This window comes from Microtus pennsylvanicus, chromosome 22 (assembly GCF_037038515.1).
Source record: "Microtus pennsylvanicus isolate mMicPen1 chromosome 22, mMicPen1.hap1, whole genome shotgun sequence".
In the NCBI taxonomy this organism is placed as follows: domain Eukaryota; kingdom Metazoa; phylum Chordata; class Mammalia; order Rodentia; family Cricetidae; genus Microtus; species Microtus pennsylvanicus.
The window spans coordinates 4,912,477-4,940,000 of NC_134600.1; the positions used below are offsets into that span (position 1 = coordinate 4,912,477).

Sequence of the window (27,524 nt, forward strand, 5' to 3'; positions counted from 1 at the left end):
AAGAAAGAAAGAAAGAAAGAAAATCCACGGAGCCTTCCCTCCATTTTCCTTAAAGAGTTTTAAAGCTTTAACTCCACGTGAGGTCGATTTTCTCTGTGCCGTGAACTGTCTGCTTGGTGTTTGGGTATGTGGATATCTAGTTTTCTCACGTTGGTTGCTGAAAAGGTATTGTTTTTCCATCACTGCAGTTTTGTACTAAATTTTGAGGTCAGAAATATGAGACTGTCATTTTTTTTCAATATTGTTTTGGCCATTCCATAAGCTGTCACATAAATTTTAGTTTAGGAATCTGCCGTTTCTCAATCGCAAACTTTCCGGTCAGGCGTGGTGGCAGAAGTCTGTAATTCCAGCGCTCGGGAGGCTGCCACAGAAAAAATGTAGAGTTTGTGGCCAGCCTGGGCAGTGAGACCATTTCAAAACCAAACCAAAATAAACAAAACTACACTAAACAAAAACTTTGCAGTGGGAGGACGTTTCCTTTAAAGTCTAAACCCCTTGCCATTTTTTTTTTTTTAAATAAGGTCTTTAAAATACACCACCGATCTATCTCTTCCCCTTTATCACCGGGCTCTAATCTGCTTTACCCCACTCCTCAATCTGGTAGACTCTGTTTTGTTTTTGTTTTTTTTCCTCTAATAGCCATGCAATGCCTCAGGTGGAGCGGTCCTTACACAGTCTTGTCTTCTCCTCCAGACCTCAGCGTTCACATCCCTGCCACATCTTCCCAAGCCCTGTGTGGGTATCGTCTTGACACAAAATCATTCATCTAGTCAGTCACGCGTGGATTTACTGAGTCTCCGAAGGCTCACTTTCTAGTGTGCGGGAGAAGCCAACAGGACTGAAAACTGATGCACCCGAATAAGGAACACATTTCCTGCTCCAGTCCTGAGTGCTCCATTTGCCTACGTTAGCAATGAAATCTGCAGAAACAGCAAAATAAAGGCGGGAGGCAGAGGATCACGTCCACCCAGGTTGGTTGGAAGGTGTCTGCCACCACCCTCAGGAGGCCCCAGAAAGTCACCCATACTGGATCACCGAGAGAAAGTTCTGGACCTGATCACGCAGATACAGATGACCGGAAGTGGAACCCGCCAGCTTGTTGCTTAGCAACACATGAGGCAGGGACGCTAGAGCTCCCAGCTCAGAGAGCCGAGATTGAGTGAGCTGTCCAGCAGTGGACACCTCTGTCCCCGGGCTCAGGGTCCCGCAGCAGCGATCCAGGCCGGCCGTGCGCGGCTCGCAAGTCCTCGCAGCCATGAGCAGCGAGCAGGTGAGAGCGGGGCCGCCAGGGTCGCGGGTCCCGGGGGACCGGGCACGCAGGAGTGCAGACTGCGGCTCTCGGGGACCCACCCTAGACCCCCGTGCCACCCCGGGTGTTGAGAGTTTCCCTCTGGTTCCCTTCCCAGCCGCTGGGTCTCGCTGTCACCGTAACTGCGGAGCACAGCTCTCAGGGACGCGCTAGCGGCAGAAACAGCTCGACAGCGACCCCGGCTGCTCTCCCGGAGTATTTGTGACCCGAGGCTGGACGGGTTGTCAACGTGGGCATGGGCTTCTTAGATGTGTGACTTTCTGCCAACCACTTAGTCTTTTTCTTTCCAAGGAGACAGAAACTCGCTTTTTACCACACCCCCTCCCACCCAAAGCTGGCCTGGGGTTCGGTTTTTAGGCCAGGCTGGCCTTGAATTTGCAGCATTTCCTGGTCCCCAGTCTCTGGCAGCTGAGATCACAGGCCACCCAGGGCTCCCACTTAGTCTTGTGGTGTGTAATAAAAGATGTAGGCCACAATAGCTTGTAGAAATAAACAGTTGCAAAAGTAAAAATCTTTCTCTGTTGACCTTAAGAGAAAGTGCACTACAGAGCCACGGTCATTGGTTTTGATGCCAGCACACTGCAGGAAGGCTGTAGGGCGGACATTTTTCTGGGTAGCTAGAGAAAAATTGCAGCTCTCAACACCGTGACAAATGAGAAAAGGACTCTGTTAGCAACCCAAATGAGACGAAGTTGATTTTCCAGCTGGGAATTGTTTTCTTCTTTGTTACTTCATAGTGCGTTCTTTTGCAAGTCGAGTTTGTTGTGGAAATGATGTTTAAAGGTGTTTTAAGGGTTGCGATGGCTCAGCGCTGAAGAGCTTGATGTGCAAGCCAGGAAATCGTAATCCTGACTCCCCATCACCCACTTGAAGACCCAGAGTGACCGCACTTGCCTGTGACCCCAGCACTGTGAAGGGACAGAGACAGGAGGATTGCTGGGACTTCCCAGTCACCAGCTTAGGGGGAGACCTGTCTCAAAGTAGTAAGTCAGCAAGCAGTAGGTTGGTTTCTATGTGTAGGCATGGACACCCCCATCCATACGTGAACATACCAAACACACACATTCACACACAGGTCCACACTCACACACTCATACACACACACTCACAAGACATGCTCATATTCCCAGATACGTACACACACACATGCACACACTCATAATGCACACAGAGACACACACACATGCTCACGCACACTCACATACACCATCACACAGACACACACTAACAATTATATACACACAGAGACACACACTCAAATACACACACACTCAAACTTCTTAACAAACAAATAAAAAAAATCACGAATCATCGCCATCGATAATTGAGTAGCTCTTTTGCTTGACGTCCACGTAAGTCTTTGGCCCATTCATGGAACCATGGTCTATACTGTCAAATCTAAAATACTTCTTTTACTTAATATACAGTGGGTTTTCTGGAGAGCTAGTTTCCGTAATTCCTTCCACCTATTCAGCTGGAGCGAAGAAGCAGCCAAGTGATCGCTGGAAGTTGTGTGCTTCCTCTTCCTAAAAGTGACGCTGGAAATCCCAACTCCCTTGTCTCCCCACAACCTCCAGAAGGGCCACATTCCTTTGAAGAAGCCTTGGAATCACCCCGAAGGGCATTATTAACCCATCCAGGATTTTTGCCTCGGTCTCAATCAGCAGAGGGCTCCCTCCTACCGTTTTGGTTGACTTTGTAATTTTAAAAGTTATTTTGATGCCTCCCTCTGTCTTAGCTTAGAGTACAGTTTTCCTTTTGAAAAGATGAAAGTTTTATACCGTAATCTAAAACAAATAGAATGGATTAAATTTTCGGCAATTCTATTTCAACGTGACATTTACTTATGAATTCATCCCACTTGAAGATGTGAGCAGGCGGCAGGGACGCATTTACTGAGGAGGTTTTTTAACATATCCATCTCATTAAATGGAAGGCTGAGAGGGACATGGCATTTTCTTTTCAGAGATAGTCATCTGTCTTTTTCTCTTATGTTAGGTACTTAAAGAGAAATAGAAGTCTTTTGCAGCTGCTCATTTCATTTTAAAAAATAGTTAAAAAACAAACAAACCCTCTAGCCCTTAGAGATTCTGCTGAAGGTGTTTATAGCGTTTAAAAGTGTCCATACTCAAAGGATGGCCCTCACATAAGGGTTGCTTGTGGGGAGAGGGAAGGAACCCGCTGTGCAGCACTTTTTTTTAAATATTTATTTATTATGTATACAATATTCTGTCTGTGTATATGCCTGTAGGCCAGAAGATGGTGCCAGACTCCATTACAAATGGTTGTGAGCCACATGTGGTTGCTGGGAATTGAACTCAGGACCTTTGGAAGAGCAGGTCATGCTCTTAACCTCTGAGCCATCTCTCCAGCCCCTGTGCAGCACTTTTGAAAGTCACAGAACAAGTGGTTCTCCTTTGGCTGCCACGATCATCCTGTTCGCCACCTTCTTTTAAAGAACTATTCTTATTTTTGTGTGTGTGAGAGAGAGTTTTGCCTGTGTATGCACTGTGTTGTTAACTCCTGCTCAGGCATGATCAAGGCTCTCGTTAGAGGATTGAACGCTCGGATGATGGCCACACATATATCTGTCCCCTCCATCACAGAGCAGGAAAAAGGCAGAAGCTCAGCTTGGGGCAAAGAACAAAACGGTCCCAGAAATGACTAAAAACAGATGAAACCTTCATAGAAAGTATCATAAGCAGTAAGATCATATTTTAGGATATTTTGGACGGTATGTGCTTGACTTTATAGAAAATGTAAAACTTGGCTGAGTGAATTAAATTTAGCGATAATGAGTAAACAATCCCCTCTCCCTCTACAGGATAAACTACCCAGCAAGGAAAAGTCCAAGGCACCGGTGAGGTTCCTGCCACAGCTGTCTATGGCAAGTCCTTAACACATCTTCATGATTTGTTCGGTTGTGATAGTCTTGCTTACTATTGTCTGATTTCACATTCTGTGTCCAGTCCAATTCGATCCCGATGGGAAAGTGCTGTGTGGTACATATCCTAGGATAACCGGTTTATTATACAGTCACCACGTTTGGGTCTCTAACATGGATGGATTATTTCAGCAAGCTGAGCTAAGAATTCCCGAATGACCTCAAGGGGAGCGTGTGTGTGTGTGTGTGTGTGTGTGTGTGTGTGTGTGTGTGTGTGTGAGTGTTGGTGTCAGGTCACAGCTTTGTGTCTGGCTCTGTGGTCTTCGGGGTATCATTCACTTCCCTGAACCTCCTTGAAAGCCTCAAACTGAGCTGGGAGGTGGTGGCTCCTGCCTTTAATCCCAGCACTTGGGAACTAGAGGCAGGCAGATCTCTGTGAGTTCGAGGCCATCCTGGTCTTCTACAAGAGCTAGTTCCAGGGGCTAGAAAGATGGCTCAGCGGTTAAAAGCACTGGCTGTTCTTCCAAAGGACCCAGGTTCAATTCCCAGCACCCACATGGCAGCTTACAACTGTCTGTAACTCCAGTTCCAGGGGAATCTGACACCATCTCACTGACATATGTGCAGGCAAAACACCAAAGCACATAAACATAAATATGTCTTTAAAAAAAGATCTAGTTCCAGGGCAAGCACCAAAGCTACATAGAGAAATCCTGTCTCGAAAAACCAAAACAACAACAAAAAAAGTTTAAAACTGAGAGAAGTTTCCATCTTTTTCATATAAATTATCACTGTCCATATGATGTGGGATTTCCCTCTGTATGCCATGATTACCATTAATGAAAAAGAAACATTTATAAATGTTTATAAACATTTATAAATAAAGCAGACTTATAGCAGGACAGAACTTAGGTAGGCAGGGAAAAGCTAAGCTGAATGCTGGGAGAAAGAAGGGCGGAGTCAGAGAGAAGCCATGGAGCCGCCACTGCTGGAGATAGATGTGCTGAAACTTTGCTGGTAGGCCACAACCTCGTGGTGATGCACAGATTAATAGAGATGGGTTAAATTAAGATGTGAGAGTTAGCCAATAAGAAGCTAGAGCTAATGGGCCAATCAGTCATTTAAAAATTATAGTATCTGAGTGATTATTTCAGGTCTAAGATAGCTGGGCGGCTGGGATGAACAAGCAGGCCCTCCTACAGTCTACGGAAAAGGCAGATAACAGGCAATGTTAGTTGGTAAAGCATTGGACAAGTTAGATTCCACTGCAGTAAAACTTACCGTGTATTAATTACTTTGGACTTAAATGACATTGAGTGACATTATTATGACTCCTAGGAGTCGGGTTTAAGTAGAATTTCAGAACAGATATTGTCTTGAAACATATTTTAAAGGCCCGGGATGAAATATATGATGCGATGTTTGCATTGCTTCATACAGGGAAGATTTCTAACACTTTGGAACAAAAGTTTCTTCTGTTAAAAAAAGCAAAATTAAATGAAGCAGAACAAAAATGAAACATTGGGGAATAACCTCAAACATTTCAAAGCACCCATGATTTAATTTTTGGCCTATTTGCATTGTTAACAACTAGATTGTCAGAAGCTTTATTAAGTAAAATCAGAAGTTTCTTACTCCTATGAATGCCTACTTTGTGTTTCCCAGTTCACAACTCAAAGAACTGAGGTGAAACCAACAGTTTCTCTTTACAGTTTAACAAAATAGAAAATCAAAAATGTTGCTGTCGGGGTGTCTGAGTCTGTTAGACTCACGTTCACTTGCTGAACAAATATTTGGGGCTCAGATGATAATTCTTTTAAGTCAACAAACCACAGAGTTATTCCAAATGTTTTTTTTTTCCTGGCCAATTTAAAACTTTCGGACGTGCTCATATTTGAGCCTACCCTAGAGTTTTTCTCTTGTATTCTCGAGGCATTTATTCTTTATAAGAAACCATACTTTTGAGATGCTGTGGAAACAATCTGTCACCTTGTTCCTACTTAAACATCAAGTTCATATGTGGGTGAAAGCGCTCCAGCAGCCTTACGAGGAAGAGCATGTCCCTTCACAGACGTTCAGGGCTTTAATGGCTGCAATTGAAATCAGGGTTGACCCAGCGTTGGTGGATCCAGCCTCTGAGCTGGTGAGCTGTTTCTCACCTGAGAGTGGGGAACGGAAGGTCAGAGGAAGGGTAGGAGGGTGTGCATTCTGTCACCTTGATGTCTCCTGACAGGAGTATCCGACAGAAAGGACTTGTGTACCGCTCATTTATTTGGGGCATGATCCCAAGACTCGGCAAGAGAATGAAGCGACTCAGACTACAAAGGAGTTAGTGATTGTAGGTTGTACCGGTAGGAAGCTGGAGCAGTCCTGTCATGATCTGAGACGACAGAGTATGTCCTGGAAGTGTGCATCTTCAATCCCAGCACTCAGTATAGTAATAGGAGCGGCGGGGCTGCGTCCCCAGCACCCCGGCCGCCTGCTAGCTTATGCCCCGAAATAATTACACGGACACTGTATTCTTTTAAACACTGCTTGGCCCATTAGCTCTAGTCCTTACTGGCTAATTCTGATATCCTGATCAACCCATTTCTAATAAACTGTGTAGCACCGGTCTTACCGGGAAAGATTCAGCATGTCTGACCTGGCCGCTTGCTTCATTGCGTGTGTCTGCCCGGGAGAGGGAGCATGGCGTCTCTGAGCTCACTTCCTCTTCCTCCCAGCATTCTGTTCTGTTTACTCCACCCACCTATGTTCTAACCAATAAAATGGGCCAAGGCAGTTTCTTTATTTTTTAACCAATGACCTTCCTCCATCAACTCAGGAGGCAGAGGCAGGCAGATCTCTCTGAGTTCGAGGCCAGCCTGGTCTACAGAGCAAGTTCCAGGACAGCCAGGGCTACACAGAGAAACAGAGAGATGGAGGGCAGGGATGGAGGAATAAAAGGAAGGAAGGAAGGAAGGAAGGAAGGAAGGAAGGAAGGAAGGAAGGAAGGAAGGGAGGGAGGGAGGAAGGGACGGAGGGAGGGAGGAAGGGACGGAGGGAGGGAGGGAGGGAGAGAGGGAGGGAAGGAAGGAAGGGCATTTATCTAATTCCCTTCATCTTGAATTGATATACATGTTAAGACAGGCAGGGTCTCTCTGTAGAACGGAGGCTGGTCTGAACTTGTGCAGACCAGGCTGGCCTTGAATTCACAGAGTTCTGCCTGCCACCGCCTCTGGAATGCTGGAATTGTAAGTCCCACCATGCTCGGCCCCAACAGTGAGGCTTCTGAGTTTACTTTTGAACATTTTGGCTAAAATGTACTTTGCTTTATATTGGACAATATAAAATTTGTGTCAATGCCTTTTCTCTTTTATCTCATGTGTTTTATGCAGGACAAACCACCCAGCAAAGAAAAGGCCAAACTGCCAACGAGAGTGCTACCCCAGTTAGCTGTGGTAACTGTATAATTTATCTAATTAATTTATCTGTATCAATAATACTGCCATTTTCAAAGGTTAAGAGGATCCAAACTTAAAGCAAAATATCAAATTCCCGATTTTGTGCCCTAATTTGATTATTTTTTGATATACACTATGTGTGTGTGTAAATACAAATATCTAGTAATATCATGGTGCCCATCATTTCTTAGTGTGTATAGAATATTTGAGGATAAATTAAAGCAATCCCAAGATGGATTAGCAGAGAAATGTCACTGCCAGGAAATAAGGACTCAGAGTGAAACTCTGGATCCTCTGGGGAGTCATTTCTCTCTCTGGACCTCAGTTTCTGGACTGAAATGGGAGATTTTGATCAGTGGTAAAAGTCATGCTACCAATGTCCCCATCGATCCTGGCTTCCTTTTTCATCGTTTTGGTTTTGAATGCTCATTTCAAACAGCGGGCATTTTAGTTAGCAAAGCACCGGAACTACTTAATGCTTACTCTCTTTCATAGTCAATGCCATGGAGTTACCTTCTGTAGCTCCGGGGGTTGAATAAATTCCTAAATGATAGAGTCTCAGGAAAAAACAAAATCAGTTTTCTGTTCTAAATGAAATCATGTGGAATATTTTCTAGCCACAATGTAATAAAACTGAAAGAATCGTAATGAAATCTCAGCAAATTACACAAATTACGAGAATTAAGCAAACTGCTTTTGAGCAACAAACGAAGGGAAAACTCAAGATGGAAATTTAAAAATTAAATGAAATTGGGAAGATAATCTTCCAAAATGTGTGGAAGGCTGCACTAAGAAAGGTACGCAGCAGCCAACAAGTGCAAACTTGGCAGCTGTTAAACACATCACTGTGTCTTCACAAGAACCCCGGGAACAAGCCGAACCCCAAGGAGGATAAGAGAGAGCAGGGCATAGCTAAATGGGATGGATGCCGCAAAATCAACCCCCAAAGACCTGGAAAACAAACATTTGGTCCTTTGAAAAGATAATAAAAGTTTTAAAAAGTCTTAGCAGAGCTAGAAAAAGAGAAGATTCCAATAAAAAAGGAGGGACCACAACAGCCTCACAGAAATACAGAAGACGAAAATATCAGTTCCACCAACAGAGGTCATTACAAATAGCTGTGTGATGGTGGCCTTGCAGCTTAGAAGACATGAATTCCTAGACACCCGTACCCCTTCCTAAGGAGGCAGGGATGGGGCACAACGCTACAGCTAGACAGACTGAGGCAGCCAGGCCTGCTAGTGTACAGTAGTGCGACTATAAATAACTAGAACACAGTGTGCCTTTCGGGAAGCTAACAGACAGAACTTGGAAATTTTCACTGTGATAAGTGTTCACACTCGCTTAGATATTACACAATGTATACGGCACTAAACTCTGCACGCCGTCCCATTGGTGTGTTTTGATATGAAGAATTTCACGCTGTTATTCACCAGCCAGGAACATGTGAGAGGAATTTTATAGACAGTGGCCGATGCGGGCCATGAGCAGGCTGTGTGGAACAGGCACTCCAGGTTTGGGTAACGGGCACTCATAACCACGGAGCAGCGGGGCTTTTCTTAATGGTTCCTGGTCACACCCAGGCAAAGGAAGACCTGCTGCTGCTGCTGGCTGTGCATCTCCCCAGCGGTCCTGATGCGCTCGGGACAGCGCTAGAGCAGCTCACAGAAACATGGGTTAGATGAAACATCTTCTACATGACTTCTTACTAATGCTACTTAAATGTTCCGTTGTAGACCGGAGTTAAACCCCAGTGGCAGCAGGCTGCCCCGTCATTCCACTTAAATATCAACCAGGAAAACCAGTTTCCAGAACCCTATACTGTTAAAAATGAACAGTCATACGGTAAGAACTTTACTCTTTGATTAAAAGTGTGTATAGTTAATAAAGCCATAGAATTATAAAGTCGAAGAGGCACACGCCATATAGACAGCTTTCTTCTAGGCATTTCCCATCAGAAAACAGTTGTTTCCACCTCCTACTTATTTAATGCCATTGTAAATGCTTTTTATGAAACATTTGTATTCATTGCAATTTATTCTCTCGCCATTTCATTATATATATGTATATACATATATAAATAATCTTACTTCCATCATATTCTCTTCCGTTATCTTTTTGTATTTCCCCCCTCTCTCACACAGGACCCCAACCTCTTCTCCCCAACAAGTTCCTCCCACGTTCCTTTAGGGTTGTCTTGAACAGTGTGACTTTGTTTTTATCATGGTTTAAATCTTAATCCTTTTAAGAGATGCCTACAGATGCAACTAAAAACACTCTTACATCAGTCAAAGTAGCACAAAAGTCAACAATGCTCTTACGATAAATAGAGGTTCCCTTTACAATGCTTTAAGTGGGTGTTCGATAACTTTTGATAGCAAGACAACATGCATTAGGATTCTTTGAGAAGAGACCATAAAGAACGTAACATTTTTCTTGCTGCTGCTGCAGCGCCTTGCTCCAACGACTGACTCGTTCTGGCTCACCTTTCTCACCGGCAACTTGTTTTTAAACTTTAAGCTGAATACATGGAGCAATATGGAAAAAAAGGCAAATTGCTGGACCAGGTTGATGACAGCCGACCCGGACCATCGACTTCCAGATCGAAGGCCAAATCTCCACACAAGGAGCGAGAGAACTTTAGAAGCACGCTCGTCAACGTCATTATGTGAGTTCCACGAGGTGGCCAGCATGCTACCCTAGCAAACACCCGAAAATAGAAGCACTCTGCACCCTGTTAAGTAAGCCCCCCACCTTTAAATGCCATCGCTTGTCAAGGTGTCCGTGATAATATTCGATGACTGCTGAGTGAGCAGAGACTTTGCCTGTCACCATGGCGGCAGTAGAGGATGTGGATGTGGCTCCCCCTGACCGCCGCCACCCCATGTTGTCTGTTCAGGTGATACGGTGACTTCTGTGGCGTTGAGGGTCTCCTCGTGTGGGGCAGGAATGAGGGTAGCTTTCTGCGGAGAGTCACGTTGGTCCAGGTGACTCTGCGGTTTTCACACAGCTTAGGCAAGTTGTTTAGTGCGCTCTCTTGCTTCATTCCGACCCTAAGGGCGCTAAGGACCACTTGGGGAACACATGGGATTTCATGACCCATAGAAGGCTGCTCGCTGCCTCCACGGTCACTTCACTCTCTGGCCTTCTTGAGGGGAACAGGGGATGCTGAGTGCTTCTGTAGAGCAAGTGAGACATGTATGTTCTCACGGGTGCTCTAAGAACGTGGTTTCAACATACAAGTTTATTTTTTCACATCCAGCTGGGATGGAGACAGATTCACAGTCCTTTTTCTGCCCGACCAGAGCTGGGGGAGACGCAGTCCTTTGCCTTCGTGTCCAGCTGCCGAGTGGCTTTGAGTTTGCGTTCGACAGACGCCAGGAGACTATTACCAGCTTATCTCATGCAGGCCGCTTTTGTTTTCATTGCACGCGCACACCCGGAAGAACACACAGTGCGAGATCGACACCCTGTGGGCATAAGGCCGAGTATTTCGAATGTAGTTAGGAATTATTCTGTCCTAGTATAGTGGAATAGTAGCCTCGCCTCTGAGATCCCAGACCTCACTAGCGCTGGGCAGCTGAATAGGTTTCCGGTGCCAGGCACGGCGTCCCTATTGTTGAGACATCTTTGAATCCGCTGGGCGTCTCTTGGTTACCACCACCATGTGAGTGCCGCTCTGTCACCTTCAAGACCACGGTGACCAGCTGGTTATTGCTGTGGTTCACGGGCATCACCGCTAGGTGGGACCACAGGCTGCCTTCCTCCCTCGGCAGCTTCCGAGGCCATGGAAGCTGGTCCTCAGAGAAGAGGCTTTTGGGTCAGATCCAGCTGGAATGTTCCGAGTCCTGGGTCTGAAGTATGTGAGGTATTAGTCAACAGGGACACAGGGTCGCTCTCTGAGAGGCCACTGAGGACCGCGGCAATAGCCTACATCGCTTGAGGAGTCCCCTGGACTCCCGTGACCAGCAGCTTAGAGGAAGGCTCCCCATGCCTGGTGCTGGGGTTTTTGTTAGCTACTCTATGCCTCTCAAGGGGGGCATTGTCAGCCCAAGTGGCATGACTTTATTTAAGACCTATATGCAATTTTAGGTAAATAAAAAACAATATAACTCCTTAAGGCTTTCTTCAAATATCCTTAGTATTATTTGTCCTCTCCACGCACCCCCCCCCGTCCTTTTGTATTGACCTCCTTTCCCCCTCCCCATTTCCAGCTTTATGACCCTTGTCTTCTGGTGATGCCGTCTAGGGGTGGGCGCTTCCTCTCCCTGGGGTTCTCTTTTGCTTCCCTGGTTTCTGCAGTTACTCCAGGTTACTCTCGAGAAGAGGGAGGTGCCGTCTGTCGTTCTGGGTCTGGGTTACCCCCCCTCAGTGTAGTGGAGGTTACCAAAGGCCGGACCAGTTCAGGTAGGGGTGAGATCGGGAAGGGGCACAGCGCACCGATCACGCAGGAGGAGCAGGAGGGGTTTTACTCAGAGAATCTTTTCAGAACAAGGGAAAATAGAGCAAACAAGGACCAGACAGCTAAAGATCACTGAGTCAAGTAGATTTTTTATTCTGAAAAAAAAAGAGTATTTACTAGATTTAATTATACATTATGTTAATAAACCATAGTATCACCTTTTGCTTAATAAATATAGCATTATAACTTCCCCGCTTGCAATGGTAAAACTCATAACTAAATTAAAAATGAAGACATAAGGTTCTGAACTGAATTGTAAATGAAAATGAACACTGAGACGGTCTCCTTCCTTGCCTAGTCTGTGAGAGGCTTTATTATGAATACGTGCTACATTTTCCCCAAACGCTTCTTCCACGTCTACCGAAATGACTTTGTGGCCTTCCTCCTTTCTTCTCTCAATATATGATATATTTTGCTAGTGGATTTCCTAGACTCCACTCAGTAACCGAATGCCATCTCTATAATATTACTGGACTTTATTTGCTAAAACTTTTGAAGGACAATTTAAAGACCGTGTTTATGTTTAGAAGACTCCGAAGCATGCCTGTAACCTAGTTGGGTGTCCAGTCCCTTGCTCTCGCCAGCTCGACGGCGAAGCTGCACATTTTGGACTTTGCCGCCCACCGTCTCGGTCGTAATTGGATCCGGTGGCTTCCCGCGCTCGTGCAGCGTTCCCGCAGCTTCCCAGTTAAGTGCATCCGTGGTTCGTGTGCACCCGTGCACAAGCCTGGCTCTACCCTTGATGACGCAGTAGGTGCCCTGCATTTTGCAACGTGGGACAGGCAGGTAGAAGAACAGCCGGACAGGTCTCCGCAGCGTGCAGCCCCTACCTGCCGGGCCCTCTTGACCTCTACCAAGGTCGTAGCGGTATTGACCCCTGCTCTCTTCTTCTGGACAGCCTCAGTTTCTCTCGCTCTTCTCTGGCTTGAGCAGCGGGAAGCTGTTGGACGGTCCAAGACCCAGGGAACTGGTTCATCACAGGAGAGACTTCTGCTGCAGCAGCCAGATGCAGCTGGGACACGGGACCACCAAGCCCTGGGGACCTCGGGGGACCTCTTTCCCCAGGGTATCCTGCACCCTTGCTCACACAGAGGACATACTACCCTCTGGGCGTCACAGGACCAGCTCCCGACCTCCCTCCCCTCCTTCCAGCATCTTGCTCGGCTGGAGGAGAGAGGTTTGCAGTTTTGGGATGGGTCTTCAAACAAGGCGAACAGTTTGGGCCTGCCACGTGGCGTCTCCCGCTCTGTCAAGACATCTTGGCACTACCCTCCTAAAGTGAGTGGTGACTGTGTCCGGGCTCTGTTTTCTCTGAAGAAATTTCTGGTGCTGGCTGGATTTCTTCCCTGCGGAATCCGTTAGCAAGGCCACCGGACCTGGAATTCCTTGCTGGGAAATTATTAATTACTAATTCAGTTAATTTGCTGAATATCGATCTAGTCATGTTTTCTATTCTGAGGCTGGATTTGGAACATTTTTGTCTCTGGGGTATGTGTCGTTCCCATTCAGCTGCCTAATTTTCCGTGTAATTAGCTAACGAGATCACCTCATTTTCCGCCGCCTCTGGTTCTCGCCGACTCCAGGGTGGGGGCCTTTCTGGAGGTTCCAGGCCGATTGCTTGCTTCCTCCGGTGACAGAGACTACCTGTGCTGTCTGCCCTCTGTGGCCTGTCTCTGCAATGAAGAGTTTTTTTTTCTTATCTCCTCATAATCAGGAGTTAAAGTAATTTCACGTCTGTTTTCGCACTTGAAGAAGGGATTTCCAGGCTGCTACTGTGAACCGAAAGCCTCTTAATTTTATAAACAGAAAATCATTAATGTAGTTATTTTTCACTTTTGAGAAACCAAGTATATCCTATATTTCTTTAACTGGGCAAAGCATTTTCCTGTTCGGATATTTTTAGTTCTGACTGGAATACCATTCTCCTGGAAAGGGCATGGCTGCTCAGAGACACAGCGACCCCCCTCTCTCTTCCCATACGGCATTAGCGGTGTGACATTGAGTTTCTTCATCTGTGAAGTGGGGGTGGTTACGACTTTAAGCAGCATATGCGAGGCGCGGCAATAACACTTATCACGCCACTGAGGGCTAGATTGGTGACGAGCGGCTCTTGGGATCTCTGCTGAGCAGAGAAACTTTGCCTGTAGCCCTAGCACAGGAGAATCACGGGACGGTGGAGCCGCAAAGATGTCGGCACTCACTCACTTCTACCGTGGTTTCTCCAACCCTGGAATTCTTCTTTTCCACCCCTGGCCTTCTGGGTTGCATCCTTCCAGGCTTTATCCTCAAAGGACGAACAGGCAATGCCAGGATACAGGAAGGCTGGCAAGACGAGATGGATGAATTAAAAAGAACCACACACACCGCTTCCTGATGTCCTGCACCTTACGGCGGCAGAATATGAATCCGGTCTCGATGACCTGGAAACGCAGTGTTTTTTGCGTTAGTTCCTTTGTGTGCAAGCCACAGCACCGTAGATTCCCCTCATGGCTAGAGTAATCAGTTCCCATCTCTTTGGCTAGTTAATGCTTTGAGACTCTCACACTCACATTCTATCATCTGTTGAACATTTATTGATCACCTACCATGTATTAAAGTGAATGGACTCTCGCATAGTTCAAAAACATACGTATGAAGTTCAGAGAATATTGGATCCTTGGAATTAGGAAAGACACATTACAAGATGTATCCTGGGTACCCACTTGGGTATGGTTTCTGAGAAACATATTCCGTACATTTTCTGCATCCACTCTTCAGTCAGTGTGGGGACAGGTGTTTCTCACTCAGTACCCTCGATCTGTAGCAGCAGAGCCCCACCAGACTCGGGAGCGCAATGCAGAAGTTGGAGCTCACCCAGCACAGCCTGCTGTGTGTGCTGAAGCTGTAACCATGCCGTCTGTGCCGTGGAGCTTCAGAAGAAACAGCGCGGCTCATCTCTGACACAGCATTTGAACTGAATTGTGGTCTCCACAGGGGTTTTGTGGACACACTCAATAAACAAAAACAGCAAGTCTTGATGTTGCTCGGTGTCAAGGCGTGTGTCCCTAGAGATGCGAGGAAGGGTCTTCCGGGGTTGGGTCTGCGTTCTCTGCAAAACAGCACTTGAGGTTTCTGCCGTCACTTCATTCCAAACAGACGAAAGAGCAACTATATATCTTGTAGGGATAGTGCATGAATATGCCTTGCAAGTCCAAAGAAGAGAGAACTCGCCTGTCTCGTAGCGGGGGACGTTCCCTTGAAGGCGGTCTCGGAGAACACTTCTAAGTGTCTCCCCGCGCACACAGAGAAAGGGGGATTCTAAGAGGAATGTAGTGCCAGCAAACATCTTGAACCATGTATCTTCTGGGTGATTTAATAGAGAGCAGCCCTGTGTTTTTATATCGATGTTTTGCATTTGAATCACCTTTGTATGTTTTTGATTCTTCCGTGTTTATCGCTGTCTTAGGCAACAACAAGATGGCCGTGTAGAGTCCATTATCTCTGAAGATAGCCTGATTTCAAAATCCGCCACTTCTTCAATAGAGAAAGACATCTTGGTAACAGCTTACTTCTTTTGTCAGTAGAACCACAAATAGAGGGAGGACCCCCAAAAACGTTGTGTATCCTTGAGATGATTATTCTGTCTTTTTTTTTTCTCTTGATTTTTCGAGACAGGGTTTCTCTGTGACAGCCCTGGTTGTCCTGGAACTAGCTCTTGTAGAATATGCATTCACAGAGATCTCCCTGTCTCTGCCTCCGAGTGCTGGGATTAAAGGCGTGTCTTATACAGCACTGTGTATGCAGACATGGACAGATCACATCCAATTATTCTTTTAGATCAGTGAAAGAACGCGTTCTCTTCCTCGCCACCTAGGGCCACAGTGAAGGAATCTCAGTTCTGCCTGATTCCACCATAAAGCTCATCTCTGTCATATATATCTGTGTGCACCCTTATTTTATGATTAATTTTCTGAGCTGTGATACCGTGCCTTTTCAAAAGTACATTAACTTATTTTAGAAGTAGCCATTCAGGTGTTTCAAATACATAAGAAGCTTTGTAAATGTAAACATTAAAATTTTTAATATTGTTACTGGGTGGTGGTGGCTCACTCCTTTAATCCCAGTACTCAGGAGGCAGAGGCAGGTGAATCTCAGTGAGTTCGAGGCCAGCCTGGTCTACAGAGTGAATTCCAGGATAGCCAGGACTGTTACATGGTGAAACTCTGTCTCGAAAAGAAAAAAAATTAAGAGATCTCCAAGAATGCTTACATGAATTACACAGAACACTTTATGATTTAAAAACTCCTTCATTTCTGCGGACTTGTATTTCTCCTGTGGTTTTATGTGTGGACAAACACAGTCCCTTACCGTAGTACTAACTCCCCTGCCTCCCTCCTCACCCGTCCAGAGATATTACTACTACATTCATCACGGAATTGATACGGATCACGTGGCCCCGATGGAAGATTCTTGGCTGGAGCACGTGCTGGATTTGGTCCCCCAGCATCTGAAAGTCCTCACCAACAGCATAACGGTCCTGTCCGATGAGATGAAAGAGGATTATCTTCTCAGCGTGAAGAAGTCCATAGGTGAGTCGCCACCGCTCCCTGTATTCTAATTTGAGTGTGCGTTGTGACAGGTGAGTCTTGAATCCAAAGCTACCGACTGTGCCTGACACTTGTCACTCTGTGCTTATGCAGTTTCTTACCTCATTGCTGTGTTCCTTAAGACCCCAGTCAGGGCTGGAGAGATGACTCAGCAGGCGACAGCACTGGCTGTTCTTCCGGAGACCTGGGTCCAGTTCCCAGTACCCACTGTCTGTAACACAAGTGTCTGTAACTCCAGTCCCAGGGGTATGACAGCCTCACACATGCAGGCAAAACACCAGTGCACATCAAATAAACATCAATTAGTAAAAAAGACCTCAGTGAGCTTTCATTGATTGGGCACAAATTATGTTTTAAATGAAATTTTCTACTTATAAAGAGATGGTCCCTTAAAGGGCAACACTGAAGAAAGTAATAGTAATTATTTCAGCCTCTCGGAATGTTTATTGTCTCAGTCAGTAGAGGGCATCAGACACGTGGGAAGCGGTCTTTCCCTTCAGGACCGTGCCTTGCTTAAGTTTCTTGGTATAGTCAGGAGAGACAAAGCCTGCACACATGTGCCTGTGCACGCACGCGTGCATGTGTGTGGGTTAATCATTACCACAGATTTGAATCGTTACCAGCTTCCATTAATATTGCTGATGAGAAATGTAGATACGGTTGATTACGTTTTTGCTCCAGACCAGAAGGTGGCCAGCTATGGCTCAGAAGTCCTACCTGACCACGGCCTATTTTGTAAATGAGGTTTCAGTAGTACCCGGCAATTCTAAGGTTGTATGTGGGCTGCTTTTGAGTTACAACCACAGAGTTGAGCAGCTGAACAGAAGAAACCTTGCGGCTCACAAAGTAGAAGGGGTTACCCTGTGACCTTTTGTGTAGGAAGCGTGTTGAGCCACAGTACAGACTTAAAAAGTTTATCTCTAAGTATCAGTAGGTAATAAGAATACTTTTTTAAAACAGCGGTTTCTGGCCCAGTCTAAACTAAAGTCCCTGAGGGCAGAACCTTGGGTCACGTCCTTTCCTACCGACTGTTTCCCAATTGTTCCTATTAGTAGAGCTTGCACAATGAACGATCCCCTAAAGGCTGGTGAAATCACAATGCAAGGAGCAATTTAACCCTTCAGAGAACAGGCATTCCTGCATTCCTGGTAATAAAAGATGACTGAGAGAGATGGCCGAATCTCTAAACTATAAGGGGGCTGTCTAGCAAGCACACCAAGGCGGTGGTCAGGAAGAAGAGGCCACCAGGTCACTGTGAGTTAGGAAGGACTCTAGAGGCTTCTGAACCGAGTCTTTGCAGTGGTGGGATGGGGGCAAGGAATGAGACAGGGTCTCCCTAAGTAACCAAGGCTGGCCTGAATTCACCATCTAGCCTAGGGTGGTTCTGAACTTGTGGCCCTCCTGCCTCTGCCTGTCTAGTTCTTGGATCCCGAGAGTATAACAGCATCCCCAGCTCCTTGAAGCATGTCTCCTAGGTGACACGCTTGGTCCAGGCAACAGCACGTGGCACCAGCAGGCCTGTCTAGACCTGTGAACCTCTGTGACGGCCAAAGCCTAGGGAGCATTTGGAGAAAGCGTCACTATCTGTGAGGGGCCCGTGTGCCTCTTTAAAGCCTTTGAAGGTCGGAGGACGGTCTGAGGAACTTTAGGCAGAGGGTAGCAGTGTAATTTTGCACTGTAGAAAGTGAATCTTGAAAGACAGGCAGGAAAACGGAGCCAACTGCGGCCGAAGACCCAGAAGACAGGCGCAAAGGGAGCCTGCCTTACTGATTCTACGGCTGTGTGGTGCGCTTATTCAATTTCAAACGCAGCAAGGTAATGTGGGCTTTTCCCCAGTGAGAGAAAGTCTCCTCTCTTCCTGATCCACAATTTAACGAGAGTGCTTTTGATGGAATAACTCTGAAGGAAAATGTAACATTAAAGTCAATTATCATTTTCCAATGCAACAATCGAAACACATTGTTAAGAAAGAGAACACAGTTCTCCAAGACAGACTTGGTAGGTTGTTCCCACAGGTCTTTCTTCACGAGCACACACATTTTTCTTTATTATAAAACTAACACATTTTAAGTGATTCATTTGAATAGAAAATTAGTTTTCTCGGAAATATGCTGTAATTAATGAAATGTTGTTTATCCAAATTTTCCAATTTTTCCTTAGTTGATTTTGTTTTAAAAGACCCCAGAGAAAAAGAGGATGATACCAAAACAACGGAGGTCCCGCCGCACCGCGCCGAGTAAGTGCACAGGGTTCTCTATTAACGGTCATTCCATCTACTCAACGATGCATAACTGCTGCCAAATGAGCAACGTTCCCATTCACGTTTGTATTTTCGCACATATGTGCATATCGTTTATGTATTATACCTATGTACATAGTTTTCTCACAAGTGAGGTTGAGGGTAGTATCAAAAACCAAACCAAACCAACCTAATTAAGAAACCTGCTGCAGAAAGGATTTGATGTTGTTCTGTGCCTCCGTGGCATATAGATCAGGCTTCTGGTATGGAAGAGGCATGAATATTTGGTGACAACAAAAACATTTGGGACATTGGGAAAATCAGATATATCCGTAGAATATTTCAATTTATTTGTGGATTAGAATACAGAATATATGGGGGGAAACACCTGCTGTACGTTTTCCTTAAAAGTAGCATTTAGGAGTACAGCTCTTAAATATTTAAAAAATAAAGCATAGATCCTTAAAGATTATTAATGGCTTCCCAACAACAGCATAAGCTTTGTGTGGGGAAATTCCTGAGGAGGAGTGCTCGGGTTAGGCTAGGTGTGAGAAGCTGTTCCCGACTCACAGCCTGGGTACCTGTAGGGAGGAAATGGAGAAGGGGAAGGAAGGGAAGGAAAGCTTTCCTTTTAGAGCTGAGGTCTGCTGTTTCTAGAGAACGAAAATCCGGGTCCTTTGGCATTCTCAGTCTCATTAGTAGCGGGCTTTAAGATTGGACGCAAGGGAAAGCCGGAGGACCTTTTGATTAGGGGTTAAAAGAAAAAAAGACCAAGACGACCAAACTGTAACTCTCAGCAGAGGAGGAGAATGGAGCAAGAAAGTAAAAATAAACCTTGCCCTTCACATTGCTGTGGAGGTCAGGCATGTAGCAGCAACAAGCAGCCACTCAGAAGGCCAGGCAGATCCGGATAGGGAAAAAAAATCAAAGCATTTTTTCCTGGGTGTCATCTAACGAAGAATGAGCCCAGATTTGAATTCTCTACTCCACCCTCCCTGTGTTTTCTGCTCTCCTGTCTGTTGCATGGGTCTGAATCTGTGCCTGCCTGTCTTGTGATTCTGTGATTCTGTTTGTCCTTGTTTCTGTGTGTGTGTGTGTGTGTGTGTGTGTGTGTCCTGGCATGCTTGTCTCTACCGAAGGGCTTCCTGGATGATGTCTTGTGAATCTGCCCCTCCCCTTGTATGTGTCTTAAATGCTGGGCTTTTTCTCTCTCTTAGTGAACAGTACAGAAAACATCACGTGGGGGAAGTAATGAGAGATATTTTAACAGTTTTATAAGAGATTAAGTCACTGGCTCCAAATGACCCAGATAACAAACAATATTAGAGATATCATTATTTATGGAGCAATATCCACATGTCGTTTTCAGCATTTTTGGTACTCATTTCATAAGGCTGCTATTACTCTACTTTAACCAAATTGTTATCATTACTCATGCATAAACACACATGCATTACTCTCGGGTCAGGGCATGGAAGAATATACGACTCAAGACTACAGCTGCGCATTAACTTAGATTGTCAATGTTGATTGCATGGGAAATCAAGGTGAGTCAGGCTGGTTGTCACATCGTTCTCGTAGAGGGAGGTCAAAGGAACAGACCTAGCACACAGTAGGACAGCAGTCATAAATTCTAAGTGGCCTCAAGGTGTGTTATTAATAATTCTGACTGTGAGGTCCAGCAAAAGCTCCCATCTCTTTGAATGTAAGAGGATTCTGTGTATTTGTCTGCTTTTGTTTTGTTTCAAAATGTGTTGACTCACAGTTGAATCAACCCCGTTTACATTTTTTGTAGTTTGGAGCGTCAGATCTCTGCCCAGGCCAGTTAAATAGCTCCCCCTAGTGGGCCTTCTCAGAGCCCCATCAAGGCCCCTGTAGGGTCGTGTCCCTGTCCCGCCCCCCCCATCCGTGCCCCCCCCCCCACCTTTTTGGAATAGGCGATCCCAAACTCATTTAGGAACCAGATCAAGGACCACACTCGCCCCCACAGAGCTGGCATTTCTGGCCACTGGCTAGGACACGATCAAGAATATTTTTGGTTGGCCAAAGACAGGAAATGAAGTCCCCATCTGTAAGCTGCCTGCCTCTGTTCTGTCTCCTGTCCCCATCATCTCCCCTCTAAAGAGGTAAACACTAACTGCCAGTTAGGGAGTTGGGCACACAACTGAATCTGGCTTCTCTCTGTTACATGGGGTCTTCATGTCTGGCAATTGGGGTGCTCTTCAGCGAGCCCGTCTAGGAAACCCCGGGGATTGTATTGGTGGTTTTGTTTCTACAACAATCAGGGATAGGGAAAAGAGGAAGTCTGGAAGGGCATCTGGACAGAGATGCGAGGCAGAAGTAAAGGCAAAAATTACCAACATTACAAACCCTAAGCAGAGACCCACGAAACGTTAGAGCAAAAGGAATTTTAAAATATGCGATTTAGAGTCCATTAGAGTCACTTGATGGGCTTATGGGAATGTCCACCCATTCGGTTCCTCCTTGTGTTTTTTTCTACAAGGCTGGACTTAACAGTGCTGAACCCAGAATCTGCTTTCAGGGTGTCTGATGGCTGTGGGGTAGCGAGATTCACAGTGTGAGTACCTGCCAGATGACTTCTAAGGACAGAGAGTAGAAATTCAGCCATCAGTTTTTTTTTTTAAAGGTTAAAACAACAATGGACTTCCCTCTGCTGCATGGCCCATGCGGAGGTTAGCGAATGTTGAAACTGAGCCAAGGTTCAGTCAAGCAAATGGAATTTGATTAAAATATTTAACACACAAAGCAGTTGTGTCAACTGGAAATGTCTAAAGTCAAATGCTTAACCTAAGTATTTAAGTAAAATGGACGATAAAAATTATAGCCACAAAGTGGACATGTTTAAATACACAGAGGCCTGAAAGTACTGTGACTCGAGTGCGTTTGCTACACCTGATCACCTCACAGCTTCCTGAAACTTGGTGATGCAGGTCCCTTTGTGTGGAGCCTGCCTGCTACTGCCTACCGCACAGTGCCTAGCACCTCGAGGGCGCTGACTGGAGCCTATTGCCAGCTCAGGAGAAGAGCAAAATCACTGTGTGGTGTTCTTCCATCCATTGTCAGAGAGCCAGAAAGCCCAAGCCAGGCACGGTGGCGCACACCTTTAATCCCAGCATTTGAGAGGCAGAGGCAGGCAGATCGCTGTGAGTTCGAGGCCAGCTTGGTTTACAGAGTGAGTTCTGGGACAGCCAGGGCTACACAGAGTAAATCCTGTCTTGATGAAGCAAAGCAAAAGTAAATAAATAAATAGATAAAGCCAGAAAACTCAAAAATCCAACTATGGTAAGTTAGGGGACATCCGTTTTCTGAACAGCAAAGCTGGTCTGTCTTCTGTATGGAAAGGATGGTTTACCCAAGCCATGAGAGTTACAAACTCTGTTTTCAGATGAGAATGATAAAGAATGTCTGATTTGTCAATGATCCTTACACATTAGGTGAAGAGATCAAGGGGGATTTCCATAGGCAAACTGGACTATATTCTTACAATTTTTTAAATTTATTTTTTAGGACAGGGTTTCACTGGCTGTCCTGGAACTCACTTTGTAGACCAGGCTGGCCTCGAACTCACAGAGATCCGCCTGCCTCTGCCTCCCGAGTGCTGGGATTAAAGGCGTGCGCCACCACTGTCCTGCTATCCTTACCGTTTTTGCAAAATAAAGCAAAACTTTAAATGTTGTGTATCCTGCCACTAAGGTCTTCATATACAAAGGCTACCTCATTATTGTTCCATTTGATGATTTTCAGTTATATAAGGACTCAATGGGGTCAAACATCTAGAAGCAAGAATTATGTGAGAGATTTAAATCTGATTTTAACATTATTATCATAAGGAAATTATACTCACCGCAGAACATGGTATATATACATACTCTGTACCAGCTAGTTTAACTGTCAGTCTAGAATCGCCTGGGATGGAAGTCCTGAGAAGGAGTCATCTAGACCAGGGTGGCTCACGGGCATGTCTGTGGAGGACTCTCAGTGACACCATTCCTTGACTGGGCCCGAGCTGTTTGTTCATCGTGCTCTTTGACTGGATGGGGTGTGACCATGGGCTGTACTCGGGAGTTATGAACCGGGGAACCCCTTTCTTCCTCAAGTGGCTTTTTATCCGAGCATTTTATCACAGCCGCAGATGTGAAGCCGGGGTCTCCACGTGGAAAGGTTAGCTCACTCTTGTTTCCCTTCGGTCACTGCAAGTCATTTATAGACTCACTAAAATCAAAGAGTTAGACAACACTTTATGTTAAACATTTAGAGCAAGTTTCAGGATGATTGTAAAAATCAGGTTATGCTAACCACAGAGCATATGTTTTAGAATATAACTGCATGGTTTTTAGTTTATACGAGTTCATATTAGAACAAAAATAATTGTTACTCAAAATATATATTTACTGCAAAAAAGCAAAAAACAGAAAAAAGTTTTGTGGTGCTCAGGATCAAGCCGAGGACCTTCTGTGTGCTAGGCAAGTGCCCTACCACTGAGCCAGATGCCCAAGCCAGCACCCACTGGGATTTTTATAGAGGATAAACTCAGTTTCTCCTTTTCGTTTCCAGAATGGAAGTTTTGCCAAAGCCATGGAGGAGGTCTTTCCTGTTGGCTTGCAGTTACATCAGGGACCACTTGAATGCCATGAACCCTACGATGCTGGCCGTGCTCGATCTGTGGCACAGCACTTTTAAGTGAGTCCTTCCGCCTCTCCCGAGGCTGCATCTGCTCTAGGTTTATTTATTTACTGTGTCTGAGTGTCCTGTCCATACACATGTGCACTGTGTGCACCTGGCCCCGGGGGCGGTCAGAGGAAGGTGGTGTATCCCCCCCCCCCTCCTGGAGTCACGACTGGCTGTACGTTGTTGCTAGGAGATGACCTGAGTCTTCAACGGCAGGTGCTCGGAACCACTGAGGCCTCATCTCCTACCCTCATCCTAAAAATTTTTAAAAAGTTATGTTCAATCACATCTGAGCTATTTCTTTTACTATTTCAGCTGTAAATTATTTAATTAGAAATATAACTAAGTATTCAAGCATGGTGTCAGTGAGTGATACATGGTGTATAGATGAGCAAGTGGGCATTGTCTCCCATCTAATCACCATATACGCTTCACAGATAATTGTAGCACGGTTTATAAAAAATCCAGAGATAGGTTTTGGGGTTCAACCTGATGGTCAGAAAAGCAAAAACAGTCAGCCACTGGCTCTTACGTCAGCCTCAGTCCAAAGTGGCGATCCTGCCTCCAGGAATCTCAATATGAGATTGACTGAGAGCTGTGTCCTCTTATTTTATATTCCTCTCTGGTGCTGGGATTAAAAGCATGTCCTACTACTGCCCAGTTTCTATGGCAAACTAGTGTGGCTACTGGGATTAAAGGTTTATTAAAATGCAAATGAAATGTCATTACAGATCATGTCAGCTAAGGGACTCAGTGTCTATACCGTCAGTGCTCTGGAGAGCTCAAAAATAAGCCAAGTGACATGTCCGGAAGCCCCCTGATGGCCCATGGGGAGCATGGCCAGCCTCACAGGCCTTATCCTGGGAGAGACAGAACAGCTGCAGACGGGAAAGGCTTGCCAGAGCTGGAAATAAAGGGCTCAAAAAACCTTTGCCCTTGCAGGCTGAGGAGGAGCACCATGCTGTCTGGGAACTCCAGCTTCATGTGTCCTCTCTTGCAGGCCGGCTGCAAGTCTCAGGGAAGCACTCCGCAGTACTCTCACAGGGACACAGACTTGAAAATGCACCAGGACAGCCTCTCCTGAGGCCTCCCCAAACCTGGGCCATCCCTGCATCTGTGGTCACCGGAATACCATGCTTCTTTCCCTTCCCTCACCCTTGTCTTCTTCCTGCCAACCCAAACAAGCTTCTTGCGGTTGCAGTGGAGTGGAGGTTTTCTGTATTGTTCTAAACTTACTTACCCACATACATCTGAACGCCTCCATACATACAGACATCCCACAGACACACACAGTAATTGGGCATTTGTTACAACACTTAAAACCTAAGTCTTTAGCAAACATGTTTTATTTATAAATGAAGATATATCCTTTTTCCCCCTATAATTATTTTACAAACATCCCTGTGACTGCACTGGACTTGGGCAAATCCCGTGTCTTAGAAATCCACATGGGTCCCAAGGGTTTGGAGGTTCAAGGGATTCTGCAACCTGGGCCCCCTGCTCCTCGGGGCCACCTTCCCCCTGGAGAAGGCTTATTTATACTTGCGTTAGAAGCCAACGCTGCACGCACTGGGCCTTCCCACCCTTTCTGGCTTCATTGTTCTGGCTTCTGTGAGAAACCAGTCTAAATTCTCCACCGAATTCCAGTCACTAGTTCTTCCCCTTCACGGTGACCCCTCACAATGTCACATTGCTGTCGACTCTGAAGATCTATGCTATCTTAAAATCCAGTTGTCGGTATGGTTTGAGTCTGAAAGGTCACCCCTGAGGCTTGTATGTTGAAGACTTGTTCCCAATGCCTCATTATTCAGAGGGGTTGGGTCATGGGGGCCTCTGAGCTTGGTGGGTTAGTCCATTCATGAGCTCACTATCTGGAGGCCCTACTGGGAGATGACGGACACTCAGGAGCTTAGGAGGTGGGACCTAGCTCAAGTCAGTGCGTCCTAGAGGTACACCCTCAGAGACTGTGTCCTTAGGCCCTTCCTTCAAAAGCTCCTCCCTCCTTCCCTCTCTCCCTCCTTCCCTTCCTCCCTCCCTCATTCCCTCCTTTCCTCATTCCCTCCTTTCCTCATTCCCTCCTTCCCTCCCTTCTCCCTCTCTCCCTCCCTCCCTCTCTCCCTCCCTCCCTCTCTCCCTCCCTCATTTCCTCCTTCCCTCATTCCCTCCTTCCCTCATTCCCTCCCTCCCTTTCTCCCTCCTTCCCTCCCTCCCAGCCCCTCCCAGCTGCCTTGACCTTTGCACTTCTGCTTCACCACAGGCCCCCAAACAACAGAGCCATGAACTGAATCCTTTGAAGGCAGGAGCCCAGATCCACCTTCTTGTCTTGGTTTTCTCTGGCATTTCTTCACAACAACAGAAAGCTGACCCACACAGAAACATCTCCTGTTCTTGACCATTTAATTTTATAGAATACAACTTTTGATGATAAATCTAGGAATATAGCATTTGTTTTTGGAACAGGCAGATGAACAAAATCATTAACTACCACAAAAATCTCGATTTAATTGCTTTTTTTTTTTTGTATCTCTTGCAGGAAATTACGTTTAGTTGACATAGAAGAATTTCACAACCGCCAGGACGCCTTAGAGCTGTCCGTGTTCCAGAGCATCGTCATTAGACACATGGAATCTGCCAAGGAGACGCTGCTGAAAACGTAAAGATTTGAGCTCTCACGTGGGAACGTTGACGTTTAGAGGCGTGATTGGTGACGTGTTTCACTTTAACGGCTTTTAGAAATCCGTTTCCACAAGTCTATAACACAGTTTGGCCTCAGAGTTACATTTGTCCTTGATTACCCTGGCTGTGACGTGTCCAGAGGCTGTAACGAGTGGAAAGAAGGTGCATGCCCGTCACCAACTGTGGCCCTTCTGTAAACGCGTGGCTAATGCCTCTGCTCTGAGGGCTGGGGACACCAGGCAGAAACGATCATGCCCTGGCCACCGCCTGATTTTTTGCCTGACTTCTGCACCAGGCACAGGCTGTGCACTCTGCCGTCTTGACTTTGGGTGAGGGTCACAGAAACACTTGAAGGATGACTCAGAGGGGACAGTATATGGTGTAAAGGAGTTTATAAGCTCAGCGGCATTAGGGTTACCAAAACGCAATTAAACACCTGCTCAGACTGGGTCTTCAGAGTGGAATAGACAGATAGGATAATTCGTGATGCAGGCGCCAGACTGTGTACCCTGGAACCACCTGGGACGATCGTCTCTAATGTGGTCATCCATTTATTAAAAATAGGACATTAAAATTAGGTCAACTTGAAACCAAAAAAAGACCCAAAAGTCTCGTCATCCTAATGATTTCTAAAACTTATCTTGAAATGTATGTTGATCTTTTAAGATTAAATATATTCTTCCTTCAGTTAGTTAAAATAATATTATTTAAAAAAAGTTTTCCTTTTCTTTCATATTATATATAGCTGACAGAAAAATGTAAGTAGAGAGGAGATAAGGAAAGAAACTGCTAATCAAGTGCAGAGAAGCGATCTCTTCAGGACGGGACACAGGTGCACCCCCTCGACAGAGAACTCTGGGGACAAACCCCACTGTAGACTTCAGTGAGATGGTGTCGCAGACCTTCACTGATTTCTGATAAAAATGGCATCTTGCTGGCCTCTTGCTGCATCTTGCTGGCCTCTGCCCTCAGCGCCGACACGGTCTGCCCACCTTCTCGATGCCTCTTCTTGGTGCTTTTCTAACTCCTTGTCCCTGACTCTGTTTCTCTCACTGTCCCCTAAAAGCGGGACCTCCCTGTTGCCTTTCATCTTGACGCGCACACGTCAATCCCATCTTTTGGCCGGTCTTACCTGCTGCAGCACACACCTGTCTCCTGAGCTCTGGGCCCTTACCAAACGTGCGCCGAGGGCATGCAGCTGAGTGTAAGGAAGCCTTGCTCTCTCTTCCAAGCCTG

General features: G+C 45.9%; 1 protein-coding gene across 1 annotated transcript in view; it reads left to right on the plus strand.

Moving 5' to 3' along the window:
• Positions 1-1,231: 1,231 nt before the first annotated feature.
• Positions 1,232-27,524, plus strand: part of Dnah7 (dynein axonemal heavy chain 7) — a 194,700-nt gene continuing 168,407 nt past the window's right edge. The window contains exons 1-10 of the mRNA XM_075956368.1: positions 1,232-1,270; positions 4,134-4,196; positions 7,571-7,633; positions 9,373-9,481; positions 10,157-10,304; positions 15,544-15,634; positions 16,486-16,666; positions 18,845-18,920; positions 23,499-23,624; positions 26,146-26,265. Of these exons, the coding sequence (XP_075812483.1) occupies positions 1,256-1,270; positions 4,134-4,196; positions 7,571-7,633; positions 9,373-9,481; positions 10,157-10,304; positions 15,544-15,634; positions 16,486-16,666; positions 18,845-18,920; positions 23,499-23,624; positions 26,146-26,265 (992 nt within the window). The 5' untranslated portion in view covers positions 1,232-1,255. The remainder of the gene's footprint in view (positions 1,271-4,133; positions 4,197-7,570; positions 7,634-9,372; positions 9,482-10,156; positions 10,305-15,543; positions 15,635-16,485; positions 16,667-18,844; positions 18,921-23,498; positions 23,625-26,145; positions 26,266-27,524) is intronic.